Source organism: Aristolochia californica, unplaced genomic scaffold (assembly GCF_029961685.1).
Source record: "Aristolochia californica isolate CCGP_79_NKW_82.1479 unplaced genomic scaffold, dmAriCali1.0.hap1 SCAF_11, whole genome shotgun sequence".
In the NCBI taxonomy this organism is placed as follows: Eukaryota; Viridiplantae; Streptophyta; class Magnoliopsida; order Piperales; family Aristolochiaceae; genus Aristolochia; species Aristolochia californica.
Window position 1 is genome coordinate 30890819 of NW_027181782.1, and position 17553 is coordinate 30908371.

A 17553-nucleotide genomic window follows, 5' to 3' on the forward strand; every position below is an offset into this window, starting at 1 on the left:
TGACCAATTTGGATTCAAGAGATAAATTCTGGAATACTTGAGGTTTTAGAATTTAGAATTATGAAACAAGACTTTCTAATTCAAATTTTTTTAAACTTTGTCAAAAAGGAAACTAAACTCATATAGGGAAAGACCTCCCTTAAGAAAACTAATTTAGTGTGAGATCAAATTAAGAAAACTTTTAATGAAAGAAAGATATTCAAGTTGGTAAAATCTTGACTAGATTTTGAAAACAAGTAGGAAACTTAACCAACATTCGAATTTTCACATGCATCAGGGTACCATCTTGACCTTTGATTCTTCCAATGTGGATATCTATCTCTAAAAAGATCAGATTGAGAAACGGTTTTATTTGGATAGGAAGTATACTCAGTCATGTGGGTACAAACCATTCATAAAGTAGAGGTTTTGTTATGGTCCCAAGCCATGGATCTAGTAACTCGGTGAGGTAATTGTGAATCCAGCACTGTATTAGGGTTCTGAGTCACGAAATTGCAGAAAAGAACCTCCTTTCCTTGGCTGTTCTCGGTAGGATTGAAAAGGAGTTTCCTTTTCTTAGTCTTCTATGTAAATAAAAGAGTTATCTTACTGTTCTTGGCCAAGAAAGGCTAAACCCTTTTTGCTGCTCACGTCCAAGAGGGTAGTGACCCTCTAGAAAGGTTGCCGCTGCTCACAAGGAAGAGATTCAAACTCACTAACCTTCCCTTACTCGGTTAGAGGCTAAAGCTGCCTCTTTTTGTGGTGGTGCTCGATTAGGGACTCAAGACTTCCCTTTTCTTGCTAGGATTGAGGGTAAATTCTTCCCTCTTGCTGTTGTAACCGTGGAGGAGGCTAAAGCCCCTCCTTGAACTCGGAAAACATTAATCAAACCCTCTCCCTTTGCCTTGGATAATCGCAATGCAAAGCAGAATTCAAAGAGAAAAGAAATAAAACTCAAATCTAGAGAACCATACCTTGGAGCTTGCCAAGGAGACCTTCCAACCCTAGAGCTCGTCAAGGAAAACTCTAAACCCTGTTTAACCTAATTCAATACTTGCCTTTTCTCTATTTCTTTACCCTTTGAATATGGTTTGACGTCATAAGTGTTTTAGGGCTAAAAATGACAATTCTAACCCTACGTCCTTGTTCATTACATAATCAAATGAAAAATTATACTTAAAGCAATATAAACTACAGAATTTAAACTAATAACTCAGTGAGTCATTGCCTCCTCCTTTGTGTGACTCGTTGTGCTATTGAGTCCACAACAGGCTTTCTGCTACTATTTGAAACTTTCTTGTTGCTTGACCTTTGCTACTTTAGATGTCAACTTTTCTTTGTACAAAACTTTGATTGAAAAAAATAAAATTGAGCAGGAAACTAGACTCAAAGATCTTTCCAACAATATATAATTTTCTATGTGAAACTTATGTTAAGAGAGTAAAAAAACCAATGAAAAACAAGAATTGGGGAAGAAAACTTAAGGTAAAAATGAAAAACTCCTCTTTTTTCTTTATCTATTGCTTCTTCTTTTTCTTCTTCTTTCTCTTCCTCCCTTTCTTCTCCATCTTCTTCTCCTTTTCCATGTCATATCTTTGTCTGCTTTGATACCATGTTGATTTCTAGGCCAACACATAAACAAAATAGATCTCAAACGAAGGAGAGAAGAAAGGAACTCTAACTCTTGGGAGGGAGGAGAGAAGAAACCCAGGAAGAGAAAGAAGAGGAAAAGAGAGAGAGTTCTAGGGACAAATTCGAGCACAAAAAAAAGAGGCTTGAATACTCTACCCCATGCCTTGAGGTTGTATTTATAATTGTGGGAAGGCGTTCGTAATGACAAGAATGCCCTTAGGATTATATGATTCAAAAGATAAAAGACATAAGATGACATACACCAGCTTACATAATTACAATTTTATGCCATCTCTATGGAAGTTTTCCATATTTACTAGCCATGTTACCCCTACACACGTAGGTATCTTTTAACAATTGTGAAGAATGTCCAATACTAGAAAAGAAGTTTAGAAACAACATAGTTTCTTCAACACTGAAAACAAAGAAAAGATTATATACTTTTAGTAATTGGAGCTTCCTCCAATTGAGAAGCTCATTTCTTCAATTCAAGAGAAACTGCAATGCAGGGACATTTCATCAAAAACTTTTATATCCAAAAATACATCCAAAGGTTCATACTATAGGACAAGAGAGCTATGCTATAACCATGACAAGAACATATCCATGCTCAAGACCTCAAAATTTTTGATAGTATTGCTATTGAGAACAAAAATGTCGACAAATAATTCTAGACAACTCAGAATTTGAGTTTGTGATAGAAGGCAAATGATACCAAATTAATTATAACAATGACATAGGAAGTTACATTAGTCGACTCCATCATGTGAGACGATGCAAGCCCTAATGACTCTACTTCAATCATTACTTGAAGCATCTTCAAGTCCAACTCCAATCATTCACAGATTCGAATTAAGTTTTTAAAAGGTGGTTGAATCAAATGTGACATGTATAAAGTTTTTAGAGTCAAGAATATTTGAAATCCATATATAATTTTATAAAAGCATGCTTTTTATAAATGATGCTTTCTGTTGAATAGAAAAAGGATCTTTTATCGTGTATAGAGAAATTTGGAGCAATAAGTTTTTTCATTTTTATGTTTTTTACTCTTTTTATTTTTTGTGAGTTTTATGTATGTATGTCTACATATTTATGCATGTATATATACATAAAGAAAAATAAGGATCTAAGCTTTAGAAAAAAATAGTTTATAGATTTAACTATTGAAGCAGATAATAGTTATAAACCCAGAGATGAAAGAGAGCAAAGTAAACTTAAACATAGCAAAAAGAAAGAGAAGAAGAACATCAACAAAATATGAGGGGGGAGGAACAAATATTTTCTTCAGTCAAATAAATTAAGAAGTAAACTAGATCATACTTAGATGTAAATTCGATAGGTCGAGCTCTACAGACAGGATGGAATAACACAGATTTATAAACACAAAGCATGCATTTGAAGGCACTTTTTTCCCTTTTTTGTCAAATAAAAAATTGTTTGACAACTACAAGTAAAAATTCAGTAAGCAATGACCATTCTAACTGTAATAATTCAAATTTCTATTCTTATCATTTGCAACCAGTAATCGAAGAAGATTGAAATATTTTTAACAGAAATGAAGCTTCGTTTGTATAACAGCTGCAGAACATCAGAGAGCTTCTTTCCTATCAACAATCACGCTAGCAAATATTATCCCAACATAATCAAGCACGATTCAGATGCAGTACAAAATAACATGAAAAGCTACAATCACATTGTAACTATTCATAGTTCCAGAACTAAATATTAAAACATTAACTAAATAACGTCCTTCAAAACTAAGAGCTATTTTATAAACTTATTGGCGAGTCTGTCTGTTTATAACTATAGCAAGTTCAGATGTTCAAGCCCTTTTGTGATTGAGATGATGCTAATCTGAGAATAGCAAAAGGGTGGTTAAGACTTCACTCTCATCATCGTTGGAAAGCTTGATAGTGCCAGAGCTAGGCTTGAGGACCCTCGCAGGGTCATGCAGACACGGTGAGAAAGTGAAGTTCTTAAACTGACCAGTGGTAACACTGTATGGCTTTAAACTGGAAAGTCTCCTGATCCTGAAAAGTTTGTAGTCGTAGGCCACAACTCCATTTCCTTCAAGAAATGCAATTTCATAATCTGACAGAAATCCTGCGGGACGGTGTGAAATTTTACCCCACTCAGAACCAAGATCTAGAACAGCTAGCTCTCTTAAGTTGTCATAAGGGATCGCATGCTTCAAGTGCCATACTCCACCGCCATTGCTGTTCCTCAGCTGCCAAATTTTCAAGGCAAAAACATCACAATGGGCAAAGTGAAGAGACCCTTCAGAAAGACCCAGGCAGCCATAGGTGGCACATCCAGCATCATCAGGCAATTGGATCTCTGCAAGTGGAACTCCATTTTCCTTTAAATCATACCTCAGCAGATACCTCGGGTTCGCTAGCTTATACAGAACTCCATTCAGTGTAAGTGATTGAAGCCATGAGCAGGAGACACGAGCTCCGTGAAGAATCGTCGACTTAACCCACCTACCTGTTTCTGAAGAGAATACCTCGATATCCATCTCCTTGGGTGGGTTGAAATGCCAGGGATCTCTGATCAGTTGCTCACCAAAGAAGTGATTTATGTGCAGCACTTCACTGTTCACCAAGCCTCCTTCACACCTATGCATGAAGCGAATGATCCTAAAGTGTGGAGAAACATTCGGATCATAATCAAGAGCAGCGAAGTGCGTGATTGCTCCTCCAACGGACTCTGGCATTGGCACGGAAGCCCACGTTTTGGTCACGGGATTGCATACGAGGAAGTTCAGCCAATGGTCGCCATTCTCAAGGCAGAGCAACAACCCATTACAGGCACTTATAAGAAGCTGCTGAGGATGACACGGCAGGAAACTGAGGCTCGGGTCGAAATTGGCCATGGGATCGTCTTCGTACTCCTCGCCGGCGATAGATGACGTGTAACCCCACCCTTGCCCATCCAGATCACAGTAAAACAACCCCGCGGGAGTTCCAATTGGCTTCCTGAGGGGAGCCTTTGAGCTCACATCATTCCACTTCTTTGAAACACATTTTGATATATGGAGAGACTTCAGAGGCAGTCTGAAAAGGATCGCCTTGAGTAGGTCATCGTTCAAATCAGATATCTCAGTGCGTGAGATAAGAACTTGCTTCTTTGACATACTCATTTTATCTCAGTCTGCAATTAAGAATTACATTCTTTCAGTAGACGACAGGTAATCCAAAGGGATCATTGAAGGATTGTTGAAAAAAAAAAAAAAAAACCCATCTTGGTTTAAGAGATTATAAATTTTCCTCTCTCTAAGTTTATTGATATTTATGTTATTGTCATTAATCCATAAATTTGAATAACCCAAATAAGTTAGTCAAAGACTAGATCATAAGGGACAAGGGAGCCAGTCTCCTCTCCCTCTCTTCTAGGATCAACAAGGGAGAGGTCCATGCACTCCCTGCCATTGATAGCTGGCTAGGTAAGAGCCCCTCTCCCATTAGTGAGTATAAAAAGGGAAGAAGAGAAGAGCACCAGACCCCACTCTCTCTTCTTTCTATAAAGTTTGTATAGGGAGAAAGGCCAGTTCACCCCCCTTCCTAATCTCTGTTTTTTTGTTGGTTAGTCAAGGTTGTTTAATTTTGATGATAATAAAACTATAACAATGAACCAATTAGTTGTTTAAACATGTAGTTTAATTCTTCGATACAATCAAGCCTTGGAAGCTTAAATTTGTACATAATGAAAAAATTGAAAAAGATATAGATGACCAACATACAAGTGGAAGATTACAACCAGAGGAGCATAGAAGATTACAACAAGAGGAGCCTTGTTGAGACTCAAGAGTTGATGACCTAGGTTGAGCTGGAAATTTTATCTAGAACTTTTCATTTTTTTCCTAATTGAACCACTTTTTGGGCACCTGTTGAAGTTTTTGTAGTTTTTTGTATTGTTTGAGGCTGTAAAGTGGGCCGAATTTGAGTTTTGTTGGGATGTGTAGTCAACTTTGGCTTACAAGAAGTTGAATTTGGCTTTTTAAAAGTAGAATTTCAAGTTTTGGGTGGGAATCAATCTGGCAATAAGGAAGTTAACTTAGCTTTAAAAATTATTAATTTGCCAAAGTGGAAGTCGAGGCTAGACTTCATCGAAGTTAACTTCAGTGGCAATACACAACTCTCTATGTGCGACAGAATCAACTATAAAAACCCAATAAATGAGCTTCATGAAAGTATTTAACTCTCAAGAAGAGAAAGTTGACTCTGATCTACATTACTACAAAGAGGGAATCATCTCTCAAACTTGAGTAACTACTTGTAAAGGTTGTTCAACTCTAGAGTCCAAAATTTGACTCTAATCTAGAAACTCTAGTCTTTGAACTTCTAAAATTGACCATCATGACAACAAATGACTATAAGATTGGTAAAGCATATTTCGTAGTTTCTAAGAAGCATGTAGAAATATTTTTCAAGAATCAAGTGTAATTTCTAAACAACATTGGCATTTCCAATCAAGAGTCTTTGAGCAGAGACTTTCTACATCAATATACATTGTCAACAACATGTGTTGTGAAATCTAAATTAGACTTCATTTTTCATACCTTCATATTCGAACATGCTACAATCTTTAAAACTTATTGAACTACTACATTTTATGACTAAATTGAAAACGATACAACTCAATTCAATCCCTTTCCCCAGTTGAATGGGCCAAAATATCCTACTATAGTTCCCATTAGGGATGGAATCATGTCATTTGATAGATAAGTACACAAGTAAAAAAGTATATAATTCTTCTCAAAGGATGGTGAAGAAAACATAATTTTAGATTAATAATATTTATAGTCTATCAAGTAGTCATATCTCTAAGAGATTATTTTGTCTTTGTGACATAATATTAGTAGCACAAGAAGTACCATAAAATCTACCTCTATCATATCCATCTTAAATTTAAACAAAAAAGGTAAGACTAGAGAATTATAATTAATTTCATACATCTAGTAGTATCCCACAAACAAAATACCCATGAGAGATAACCCTTCTAGCACTAAAAAGTACTACATCCTTAAAGCTCTTAATGAGTGAGAAAACATTGTAGAGAAAAATGAGATTTTTCCAATGGAAATAAAAAATGATATTTTCCTAATGGTAATAAAAAAAATGAGATTTTTCCAATGATAATCACAAATGATCTTTCTCAAATGATAATAAAAATGAGATTTTTCCAATGCTAATAAAAAATGAGATTTTCCGGTGGTAATAAAAAAATGAAATTTTTCGATGGTAATAAAAAAATGAAAAATTTTCCACTAGTACCAAAATTTGAGAATTTTCCAATGGTAAAGAGTCATGGAAAATTATATACATATATCAAATTACTAAAACACTAATATAGAAAAAAGAACTTAGGAAGGAAAACATATCCATGAGAGATAACCCTTCTAGTAGTAAAAAGTACTATGTCCTTAAAGATCATAATGAGTGAGAAAACATTGTGGTGAAAATTGAGATTTTTCTAATGGAAATAAAAAATTATATTTTCCAGCGGTAATAAAAAATGAGATTTTTTCTTTGATAATAAAATATGAGATTTTCAAATGGAATAAAAATGAGATTTTTCCAATGATAATAAAAAATGAACTTTCTCAAATTATAATAAAAATGAGATTTTTCTAATGCTAACAAAAAAATGAGATTTTTCGATGGTAATAAAAAAAATGAGATTTTTCGATGGTGATAAAAAAAATGAGATTTTTCCATTGGTACTAAAAAAATGAGATTTTTCCAATGGTGAAGAGTCATGGAAAATTATATACATAGATCAAATTATTAAGACAATGATAGAAAAAAAAACTAAGGAAGGAAAACATATCGGATCACAAGAAGTTAAATGAAAAATCTGAGAGGTCAAATTGTGCATGTAGTTATAAACATAGCAATTCCAAACAAAAATAGGTTTGAGCCAAAAGGTTCCTACGGTAAATAACATTATCATCTACTTCTAATACGACAACTACTTAGTGATGGATATCCATATCTTCGTTTGATGAAAAATATGTCTTAAATTAACAAAAAGCAACCACATAGATATATAGAAGATCGCACATATAAAAGAGAGAGTAGGAATCATGTACAATAAGAAAAAGCACAATAACTTGAAAAACAGACATTTATGAAACAGGAAAAAGAGTAGAAAGCTTCCAGTTGAAAAAAGAAAAGGAAAAAGGAACATTAGTCTATACAAGTTACCTAAATCGATTGTCGAAATGAAAATCTCTACGCAATAGAGCGATGAATTGGAGCAGAGGTGAAGAGGGTGGAGTCACCGATGTAGATGGTTGGTAAGCGGAGAGATGACGCTTCTCATATGAAGCAACCATATATAAATAGGCTACCAATGGGTGAAACACCATTTAATTGAAAAATCAAATTTCAAAAACAACCTTTCGATGTTTTCCGAATATGGCTTTAGATTTTTTATATTGCCAAAATAGCAATGACGAATAGCTACGAGTATGCACTCTATAGTTAATATCTCATGAATCGGTGTGTTTTCCAATTAATATGACAGACAAAATTGGTTGTTTTACCACAAATGGCCTAAGTTTCGCATCATTTAGACAATTAAGCCCTCGCCATGAGTTTGCTTTAAAAGTTGCTAACAATGCTAAAATAATTGATGAAATTATTTGATGAGTTTATTTTGAAATACCTATAATTTTTAAATAGGGGGAAGGAGGTAACTTGTCTTCACCCCTTTTTTTTTATAGAAAAGTAACTACACTACTTGAAAGAATTTCATTTACTTCATTGTATTTCTAACCAAGTTACTATATCATTTTTATCATTATAATAATGAAAATAATAAAAAGATCTTAAATGAACATTTTAATTAGAGGAGGGGGTGTTGGGGGAGTTGAAGGTTTATAATTTCATTTTTGTAAAATATTTGTGGTATCTTATAGGAAAAGTAGAGTTGAATGTAAAAGTTAAGAATATGGTAATATAGGTAGTTTCAGTGGTATAATAGGAGTATGTCAATAATGAATGCAATGAAAATATATTAATAAAATTTCAACATGAAGATATACACACATACATGCTGAGTTGAGAAGCATTTGGAGTCAAGCAGCTTATTTCTTCAATCTAAGTTGCATTGCCTTTTTAATTTGACTTGATGCTAAAAAAATGTAAATTGCATAAGAGTATTAACCATTTATTTAATTTGAACTCTAGATCATCTAGTTGCTAGTAAATTTAGAGTTTGGATTGTTGGTTTTGGTGGCAACTTAAAAAGAAAATAAAAATTGATACCTCTATTGGGCTAATTGCTGCTCAAGAGTCTTACACAAGAAATTCACTAAACTAACAAATATGTGAGTTAACATGGTATCGACTAGCCAAAAACAAACCATTTGACCTAAAGCACAAAGCCGTACACTTTCACCATTTGCTTGAAGGTTCCACTGAAACACAAGATAAACAACTTTTGTTAGTCTTTACAAGGAAGTGTAAAGAAAATTTAAACAAAAATTAAACTTATAAGTGATTTGAAATGAATTTGAAACTACATATTTGTGGTCTTACATCAAAGAGAACACTAAATATTTTAGTTTTTGGTACTTTTGATGAAAATATGAGCATAAATATGCTAATATTTTCTTAATCAATCATAAAGCTTTCAACAACTCTTTATGATGTTTTAATTGTATTTATAGTGAAAAGGACCCAACTACTCTGTTTTTTTTTTACTGTTGGGTGTCCATTCAATTTATACCCTATGAATTCCAATTGATACACGCTTTTCTTCTTGAAAAGATCATCCCCATGTATCAAGTTAAATCAACCCCAAGTTTGAAATTAGCAATTTGAATCAATCCTTAGCTCAATTTTAATCAACCCTACATGTCAAGAGGTACAACAGATATTGTTAGATTGATTGTACCAGTTTTTAGGATCAATGTGAATCGATGCACACTAATTCATAGGCTATTTCTCTCTTGCCTAATCGACTCCAATTGATCCAATAGAGGATGATCTATGTTTTTGTTTTTCTACTTTTGAACTTGACTCTTGTCGGTTTTTATCTATTTTAAGTTAAAATAAGTCCTAGATGTTCCCCCCATGTTTTGTTTCATTACAAGTTAGAAATAAAAAATTCTAAAAGATATAAAGCTCAATTTAGACCTTAGGTTTAGAGTCATCTCTTTGACTTATTATCTTCTGAATAGAAAATCTTCTTTTCTCTTTTTTTTTCTTGGTTTTCATAGTTAACTTTTTTATTTGACTTGTGCTTCAACTCTTCGACTTGGTTGTAACCACAAGATTCAGTTGCTAAAGGATACATAAACACATTGGTTTTAACCTTTAGTAGTATCAAATCCATGAGATTCTTGAAGGAATGAGACGTTGGGGTAATAGAGATCACTTGATAATTACATATCTAGCCACAGTTTTAACATCGATGTTTTTTCCTCATGCTTCATAAAAGCCACTATAGAAGTTGATTTGTTTCCATTGGATGTGTCTCCTTAACCTATTTCATATTCTTCTTCTCTTTTTTGTTATTTGTATTGTTTTGATGATGCTGAATGCCTAAACCCCACTAACTATATTTTATTTTTAATTTTTCTCCAAATATTTTTTTCTTTATCGTGAAATTCTTTTACCTTTTTTTGTCTATCATAAAAATGAAGCCACATGAATCTCAAATTGAAACTACTACAATCACCAATATCATTTTGCATCGAACAAGTTGTTAGATGGAGTATGTCTCAAGAATTATTTTTCCACCTTACATGATAACAAAAAATAGAACTAATCATATGTTAGAAATAGTTGTTATACACGTTTTAGAATCCATCTAAGGCTTTAGAAACTCAAAATTTTCAAACAAGATTAGTTGATCGAACAAGAAATGCCATTAGAAGATGAAAATGTTTGCGTAAAAAATGTAATGGATTTAAATTTATTTAAAAATATTTTACATTAGATGATAAAAATAAAAAAAGTTGTTCAAACAAGAACTTTATTCTTGGTCGCATTGGTTTTCAATTTGAGCTAGGACAGATACTAGATCTCTGATTTTCAAATCTTTCACAATAGCTCAACATGCATCCATTAACGGCTACTTTAATATCTTTTATTATACTTGTTCATTTGAAGTTGAACTTGTGCCTTTGGACTTTGGTTTCATGAATTACTTCGAGTTGTTCATTAAATTGGATGGTTTTTATTTAAGCTTACTTTATAGGGCTTATGGGTGCTGTTAATGCTTATTATTGTAAAATCAATCTATTAAGAGGTATTATACATGCTAAAAATTATAAGCGAGTAAACCTTTATATGATCACTGGACAAACCTTATGGAGGCAAGTCCTTTAATTTTCTAAAAAAACCAACTTGGGGGAGAGAAAATATCGTAAATACCCAGCTTGCTGTAAATGGTGTATAAGATCTTCCCATATAAAATGAGAATCTATGGATGTTAGAGAGATACTCAGTTCTTCTGGATATTTTAGTTTCACGGTTTCACCCTAAGAAGGACCGGTCCAGGCGATTCCGGTTCAACGGCTGTTTAGGGTAAAATAGTAAAATAGAAGGCGGTTTTCCCGCCACGCGAGTACAGGACCTTTTTAAACTAGTGCGTTTTTACTTTTTCTATAAGTCGTATCCACTTGTAATTGTCAGAGAGCTGAACGGGCCCACCTTGCGAGTCAGCATGCCATTTGCGCGAGTGAGGTAGCTTTCCGTTAAAATTGACAAACACAAACAATCTGCTTTCTTTAATGCCTCTAACGGCTGCTAATTCAGTTTCGCGACTCCCAGCCAAATAAGACTCGTAAACCCTCCCCTTCTCCAAAGAGTTCTCTGGCTTCGATTATAATGCTCATAAGGTATTTTCTAACTGTCTCGAACATGGGTTTCCTTGATTTTCCGTATTTTATGCATTACTCGATCAAAGTACCTGTTTTAACGGGTTTTTTTTTTTTTAATAAGAGCCCCTTTTTGCTTCACCGCTAGCCACTCGTTGTTACATAAAGTTGGTTTCTCTTGAGAAGCCTTGGAATTTTTTCTTTCTTTTTGTGTTCCTTTTTTCCTTGGCGTTTTCTTTGGTTTTTTTCATATATGGCCACTGTAGATGTTTTTGGGTTGATGCAATTTGCAAAATGTTTGCACCTTAATAGCTCTTTTATTTGATTCCAACCGGATTCCTTTTAATGATATTTTTATTGTTCTTTCTTTAAGTGTTTTTTGTCTTTTTGTCAGTAATCTTTCAGCATGAAAGATTTTTTTGATTGGTAACTGATAATCTTTTCTCGACTTCTATAGACTGATCAGCTATTTAGTGAGGTCTTCGTTTTTATCATGTAGTTTCAGTCTCTGTGGGGACCTCAATGTTGCTTCATCCAATTCCGGGGCGAAAAGTCTGTTCAATCCTGAATTTAGCTGTTTTATTTATTCTCTTTGAGCTCACCTTTCATAAGTAGTGCTTTCCTTTTCTGTTAGAAAAAAACGCTCAGTTCGAAGTAGAATGGTTAGTAATTGATAAATTACTAAGACCAGATGGAGTAATGAATTGAATTGTTTATTTGATCACAATTAATTCATTAAAGATATAATGTGGGCACTATTTCTTGTGTTTCATGTACTTTTTTACTTTTTGCAGCACTCAATCTGGGAGTGGGGAGTACTTTTTCTAACCTGTTGTTTTTTAGTTTTCAACCCAATTTATTGCCTATTGGAATTCGGCTGTGGGGAAATTTTACTAAGACTGCCTTGATGCTATTTTGAAGTTTAAAAAATCTATATTGTTTTTCTTGGGTCCCTTTGGAAATACTGCAAATGATAAGTTTCATGCAAAATGAGAAGTCCAACTGTTGACCCCATTTTGCAGATGATATCATTGTCTGTAGCTTTTGTGTTTGTTAAGCATTAGCTCTGTATAAGCTAAAAAAAGAATAAGCTCTCTAGCTTCTCTACATTCATCCTTATTTTGGTCATTTAGTCCAGTCAAGAACAATCTCCCACTTCACTAGCACTTTTTGGAAATTTTTGCAAGGGGCTCCTCTGCATCTTAACCTGTACAACACCAGAACTAATCAAAGTTACGCAAAAGAAAAAAGAAAACAAAAAAGTATATGACACTAATGAGTATGGAATAAGGAGCTGTACTAATACTGGATGCATGTAAGTATACTCCACTTCTTGAAACATTTTTAACATATGATGGAGTTCCATGGAAGTTGAACATGGGATCCTTCTAGTTTACTGCTTTTGGTTGATCTGCTGCTAGTTGTAGTTATTTATTTTTTACAGTGGAAAAGATGAGAGAGTCCCATTGAGAGAACAGTAAGTAAGACAAGAGAAAGAGAGAGAGAGAGAGAGAGAGAGAGAGAGAGAGGTAAAATAGTAAGAAGGGAAGAATGGGAAAGAAATTTTCTAGAAGGAGAGAGCTTAGCCCTCTCGACCCAAAGTTTTATTTATAATTATTGTAGCAAAGACATCACTGTCTTTATAGGATTCAAAAAGACTTCCAGAATACAAATTTCATCCATACTAAGATTTATACTCAAGGACTCTAATTTCTCATATATTCTAACAACAGTCATGAGCCATTACATGTAATTTTAACTCCCCCCCTCCCTAGCAATCATGAACTCTTAATGTGATTCAGGAATAACATAGTCAGATCTGGGAATTTGGAACTTAATGGTGGTTAACTTAGAAGGTAGAATTCTCTAGAATGAAGTCTGTAGTCAGCTGGGACTCCTTTTCTGCTAAGCCCAAGGTTGAAAAATTTTATACTTGACTATGAGAACCATTTCAACGTGTGGGGCATGGAAAAGGATGAGATTAGCTGACACAGTTAAACTAGAAATAGAACATAGAGCTTTGCTCAGCTGGCTGTTTGACTTGTGAAGAGCGAAGCAGAGTTCTGCAATCTCAGAAAGTTATTCTGAGTGATTAAAGGTCAGGATTGAAGTGACATTCTTGCATCTGTGTAGTTGAGCATGAAGAAAGTCGGATGCTTATATTTGTTCTCTGACTGTGAATGGCAATATTGGAGTACTGTTTTTGAACTTCTTTTGTTCTTAGATCTTTTTATTATTTTTTCCTAACTATTTTGTCAAAACAATTATTTTCTCCAAACTTTATCTCTTGCATAGCTTAAATTTCTGCTTAACTTTGTTATTCAATTTAGTTATACTGTAGAAATTTATTTTTACAAGACATCTGCCTTATGTTTTTATCTCTTTTAAAAATTTATTTGCTACATACTTATAAAACGGAAAAATAGCCCATCGGATCATTTGGATGGCTAAGTGCTATAGAAACAATGAAATTGAAAAATATGAGTCATGTCAACAGTCAGCTGTATCTTGGCTTGGGGTAAAAATGGATTATATTCAGCATAAATCATCATTTTGACCAAAAACAAAATCATTGTTCATTGTCTTTTTGGAGATAGAGTGATAAACTCTGACCAGTTGCTTGCATTATTTTCCACTCTGTAGCTCTATTGCTGTTTTATTTTTTTATTTTTTTAACATTGATAACAGACATCCCCAAGATTTCCCACCTATGAGTCTTGAAAACACGATCCTACTTAAGGAACTACTATGTTGTTTTATCCTGTTAGTTATTGTTAGCATGTTTTCTTATTTGTCAAGTCTAAGTTTTATTTTCTTCCAGAAAAGTCTTTGCTTTTTTATTTTTTTGGAATTGGTTATGATGATTTTCTTTTGAATCATCTCATAGGAGTCTTTCTGCTAGTTGGAGGTTCATTTCTGAAATATTGTGAAACTCTTGACTGCATTCTCTTCTGAATGTATCTTTTACTGTACTCTTGAGAATGGGTGAGTGTTGATTTTCCATTATAGAAAGTTATCTGTAGATATCGTGCTTAATTTATTTGAGATCGTTCATTAGTTCTTGAAGCAAGCTCTGCTTCTGCCTCATGAAATTTTATGTAATGTTCCACATACATACATACATACATACATACATACATATATATAAATTAACTTCCTTACTTGTTGTTATGGAACAGTACTCAAGCGTATGTCAAGATATATCCTAACCTGTAAATGTAGTTTTTCGTGTATTTGTTTGTTGTATTTTCGAATTTCTTATCTTGCTTTTTCCTCCTGTGGCCTAGGTAACTTGTTTTGCTTCTGTTGAACGAGAATCTGCATTCCTGAGTTGTGCAACAAATGATTGAACCTAAATGCGGTGAATATGGGTTTGGTAACTGTGGAACCACTTTACCCACCAACAAGCTACCACAGCTACAGCTAAAGAAGATGGCTCTGAGGGATGTCCAGAATGAAGCTAGAAATTTTGTTACAAGATTACCAGCACTGAAAAATTACCCTACCAAAGAAAGAGGACCTAACGCTGATGTCTTTAAGGCCAGTGGGATTAAGAGGTCAAAGGCTGACTGTCCTGTGGGTCCCACCTCCCTCCATTATCCATCTAATAGTTGTGAGAAGAGGCCTAGGCATGCTTACCCTGCTGCTTCCACTGCTCCCCAGTCGTCAAGTAGTCACAGTAAAAATGGGCAACTTGTGTATGTACGCAGGAAAACTGAATTAGAACAGGGCAAGAGTATGGGTTTGTCACAGTCAGCAAACCAAGAACCTCAGCTGCAAGAATATCAGAAGCAAGCACCAAGAGCACCTGGCTTGCCAGTGTTTGTACCTATCCCTTCCGCCTCATTGAGAACTTTCCCATATGGTGGACTGTCTGTTCCTTCTTCAATGGGGAATCCAGCTAGTGTGCCAGCAGGGGGTTTTTCCTGTTATGCTCCTACGTCTAGTCATTCACCTTCTACAGATAAATCTCAAAGCAAGGCTAATAGACATTGGAAAGAGCGATATGACAACTTGCAGCAGTACTTGAAGAGCTGTGATGAGTCAAGCCGGGAGGAATACATTCAAAGTGAGTTGATGTTCAATTTTTAGTTAGCCATCAAAATTTTCTTGCCAAGGACTGACCTTTGGATCTTTCGTTTCTGTTAGTGCTTAGATCCTTATCTGCAGCTGAACGTAGCCTACATGCAATTGAACTAGAAAAAAGAGCCATCCATCTGTCATGTGTGGAAGGTACAAGATTTCTATCTACTACTCTCTTACTGGGAATTCACAGTTGATAGGAACATTAACTTCACATGGTTACTTTTGGCAGCACGAGAATTCCAGATGGTACTGGCTCTTAATATCATGGATAAAACAACTCTGAAACATGGTGTTGCCAACTCTAGTCCGGCAGCCAGTTCAAGAGAACTTAAGGAACCAAATCTGCTTATTTGATTCATGTGTCTTGAAAGGTGGGAACTGAATTTCATATTTATTTGCGGGCTTAAGGAATGAACGGTGTATTGGGTGGGCGTGGGTGTGACAAGTATCCCACAAAAAAAAAGTGTAACGTATCAGTTGAAGAGATTCTGGGATAATATATAGGTGGAGCTTGTCAGGTACAGTTGTTCGTCTTTGCCTCAGATAGAACTGTCATAGGGGAAAATGAATAGTAATGGGTTTTGCTCAGAAGACCCTGGTGTTCTTGTGTTGTAAGTCCTGATGTGTTCGTGGACTGCCGCTTCAGAGAAGTACAGTAACCTAGACCTTTTTTCTATGAATCCTTTATGAAGATATCCAGAAATTTTTTGAAAAGATTCATTTCACTGTAATATATAAGAAAGTTATCTGTACCTTTAAATAAAAGTCTATTACTTTATCCTATTTATCTCACAATAAAGTTTATAGATGAAAATTTTGAAGTACAATTTTAAAGTTATAATTCGGTTCCAATTCCGGCCAGTCTATTCTGCTATAGAGAGGTGTCGTTTGTTGAAGATACTGCCTTAAGAGACATTGATTGAGAATCATTGCCCTGTTTAGGGTTTTCCTTGCATAGGAATTTGATCTTCTATTACAGGTGCTAATCAAGCTCAATCATTTTTTTTTGTACAAACCAAATATCTTTGTAATCAATTGTAAATCCATGTAATTGGGATATCACACTTATAAATTAATGAAAGTATAGCACCCCGTCAGTGTGGTGAATTTTCAAACTCTTCTCATGGTATCAGAGCTATTTTGGATTAACATCCCGCGATCCTCAATGGCCTCTGATTTTTCTTCTGATCTTCTTCCTTTCAACACTATGATTCACATGGTCACCATCAAACTTTCATCTTCCAATTATCTCCTATGGAAGAGTCAATTTCTCTCGCTCCTCAACAGTCAAGGCTTGTTGGGTCATGTGGATGTTACCCTTGTGCCACCACCTCCTTTCAACCCTCCCACTTCTCAGATACCAAACCCCAAGTACTCATCGTGGAAAGCTACTAACCAGCGCCTTCTCAATCTTCTTCTCTATTCTCTATCCGAAGAAGTCATGGTTGAAGTCGTCGGCCTCTGCACCTCCCGTGAAGTATGGCTTGCTCTGGAGAATACCTTCAGTCATGGGTCTAAAGCCCATGAAATTCGTCTCAAAGACGATCTTCAATTGATGAAAAGAGGAACTCGCTCGGTGATGGTATACGTTTGTGCGTTCAAGGTCCTCTGCAACCAACTCCACTCCATCGGTCACCCCGTTGATGACACAGACAAGGCTCATTGGTTCCTCCGTGGTCTTGGGCCGGAATTCTCTGGTTTCTCCTACGCCCAAATGGCCCAAACTCCCCTTCCTTGTTTTTTTGACATCGCATCCCGCGTGGAAAGTTTCGAGATATTTCAGAAATCTCTCAAACCCACAGCTGCTTCCACCGTGGCCTTCACTGCCAACTACACCCCCTCTCAGCGTTTCGATGGCTCTTCTCGCCAAAGACGGGGTCGCGGAAACAATCATAGGAAACAAAGGCATCTCCAACTCCGGTCACGGCCAATATGGTGATTCCGGTCAGGACCAAGGAAGGGCCAGGAAGGGCACTATGCCGATCGGTGTCGGCAGCGCTATACACGGGAAGACTCATCGG

The 17553-nt window shown here is 35.2% G+C and overlaps 2 protein-coding genes across 2 annotated transcripts; one reads left to right on the forward strand and one right to left on the reverse strand.

Moving 5' to 3' along the window:
* Window positions 1–3460: 3460 nt before the first annotated feature.
* On the reverse strand, window positions 3461–4753 carry LOC137943776 (putative F-box/kelch-repeat protein At4g22430). The gene has a single exon (XM_068789208.1). The coding sequence runs from the start codon at window positions 4751–4753 to the stop codon at window positions 3461–3463; it is 1293 nt and encodes a 430-aa protein (XP_068645309.1).
* Window positions 4754–11385: 6632 nt separating this feature from the next.
* LOC137944632 (uncharacterized) lies at window positions 11386–16272 on the forward strand. Its single transcript, XM_068790334.1, has 4 exons — window positions 11386–11467; window positions 14734–15515; window positions 15596–15679; window positions 15762–16272. The coding sequence occupies exons 2-4, from the start codon at window positions 14789–14791 to the stop codon at window positions 15884–15886; spliced, it is 936 nt and encodes a 311-aa protein (XP_068646435.1). The 5' UTR covers window positions 11386–11467; window positions 14734–14788; the 3' UTR covers window positions 15887–16272.
* The last annotated feature ends 1281 nt before the right edge of the window (window positions 16273–17553 follow it).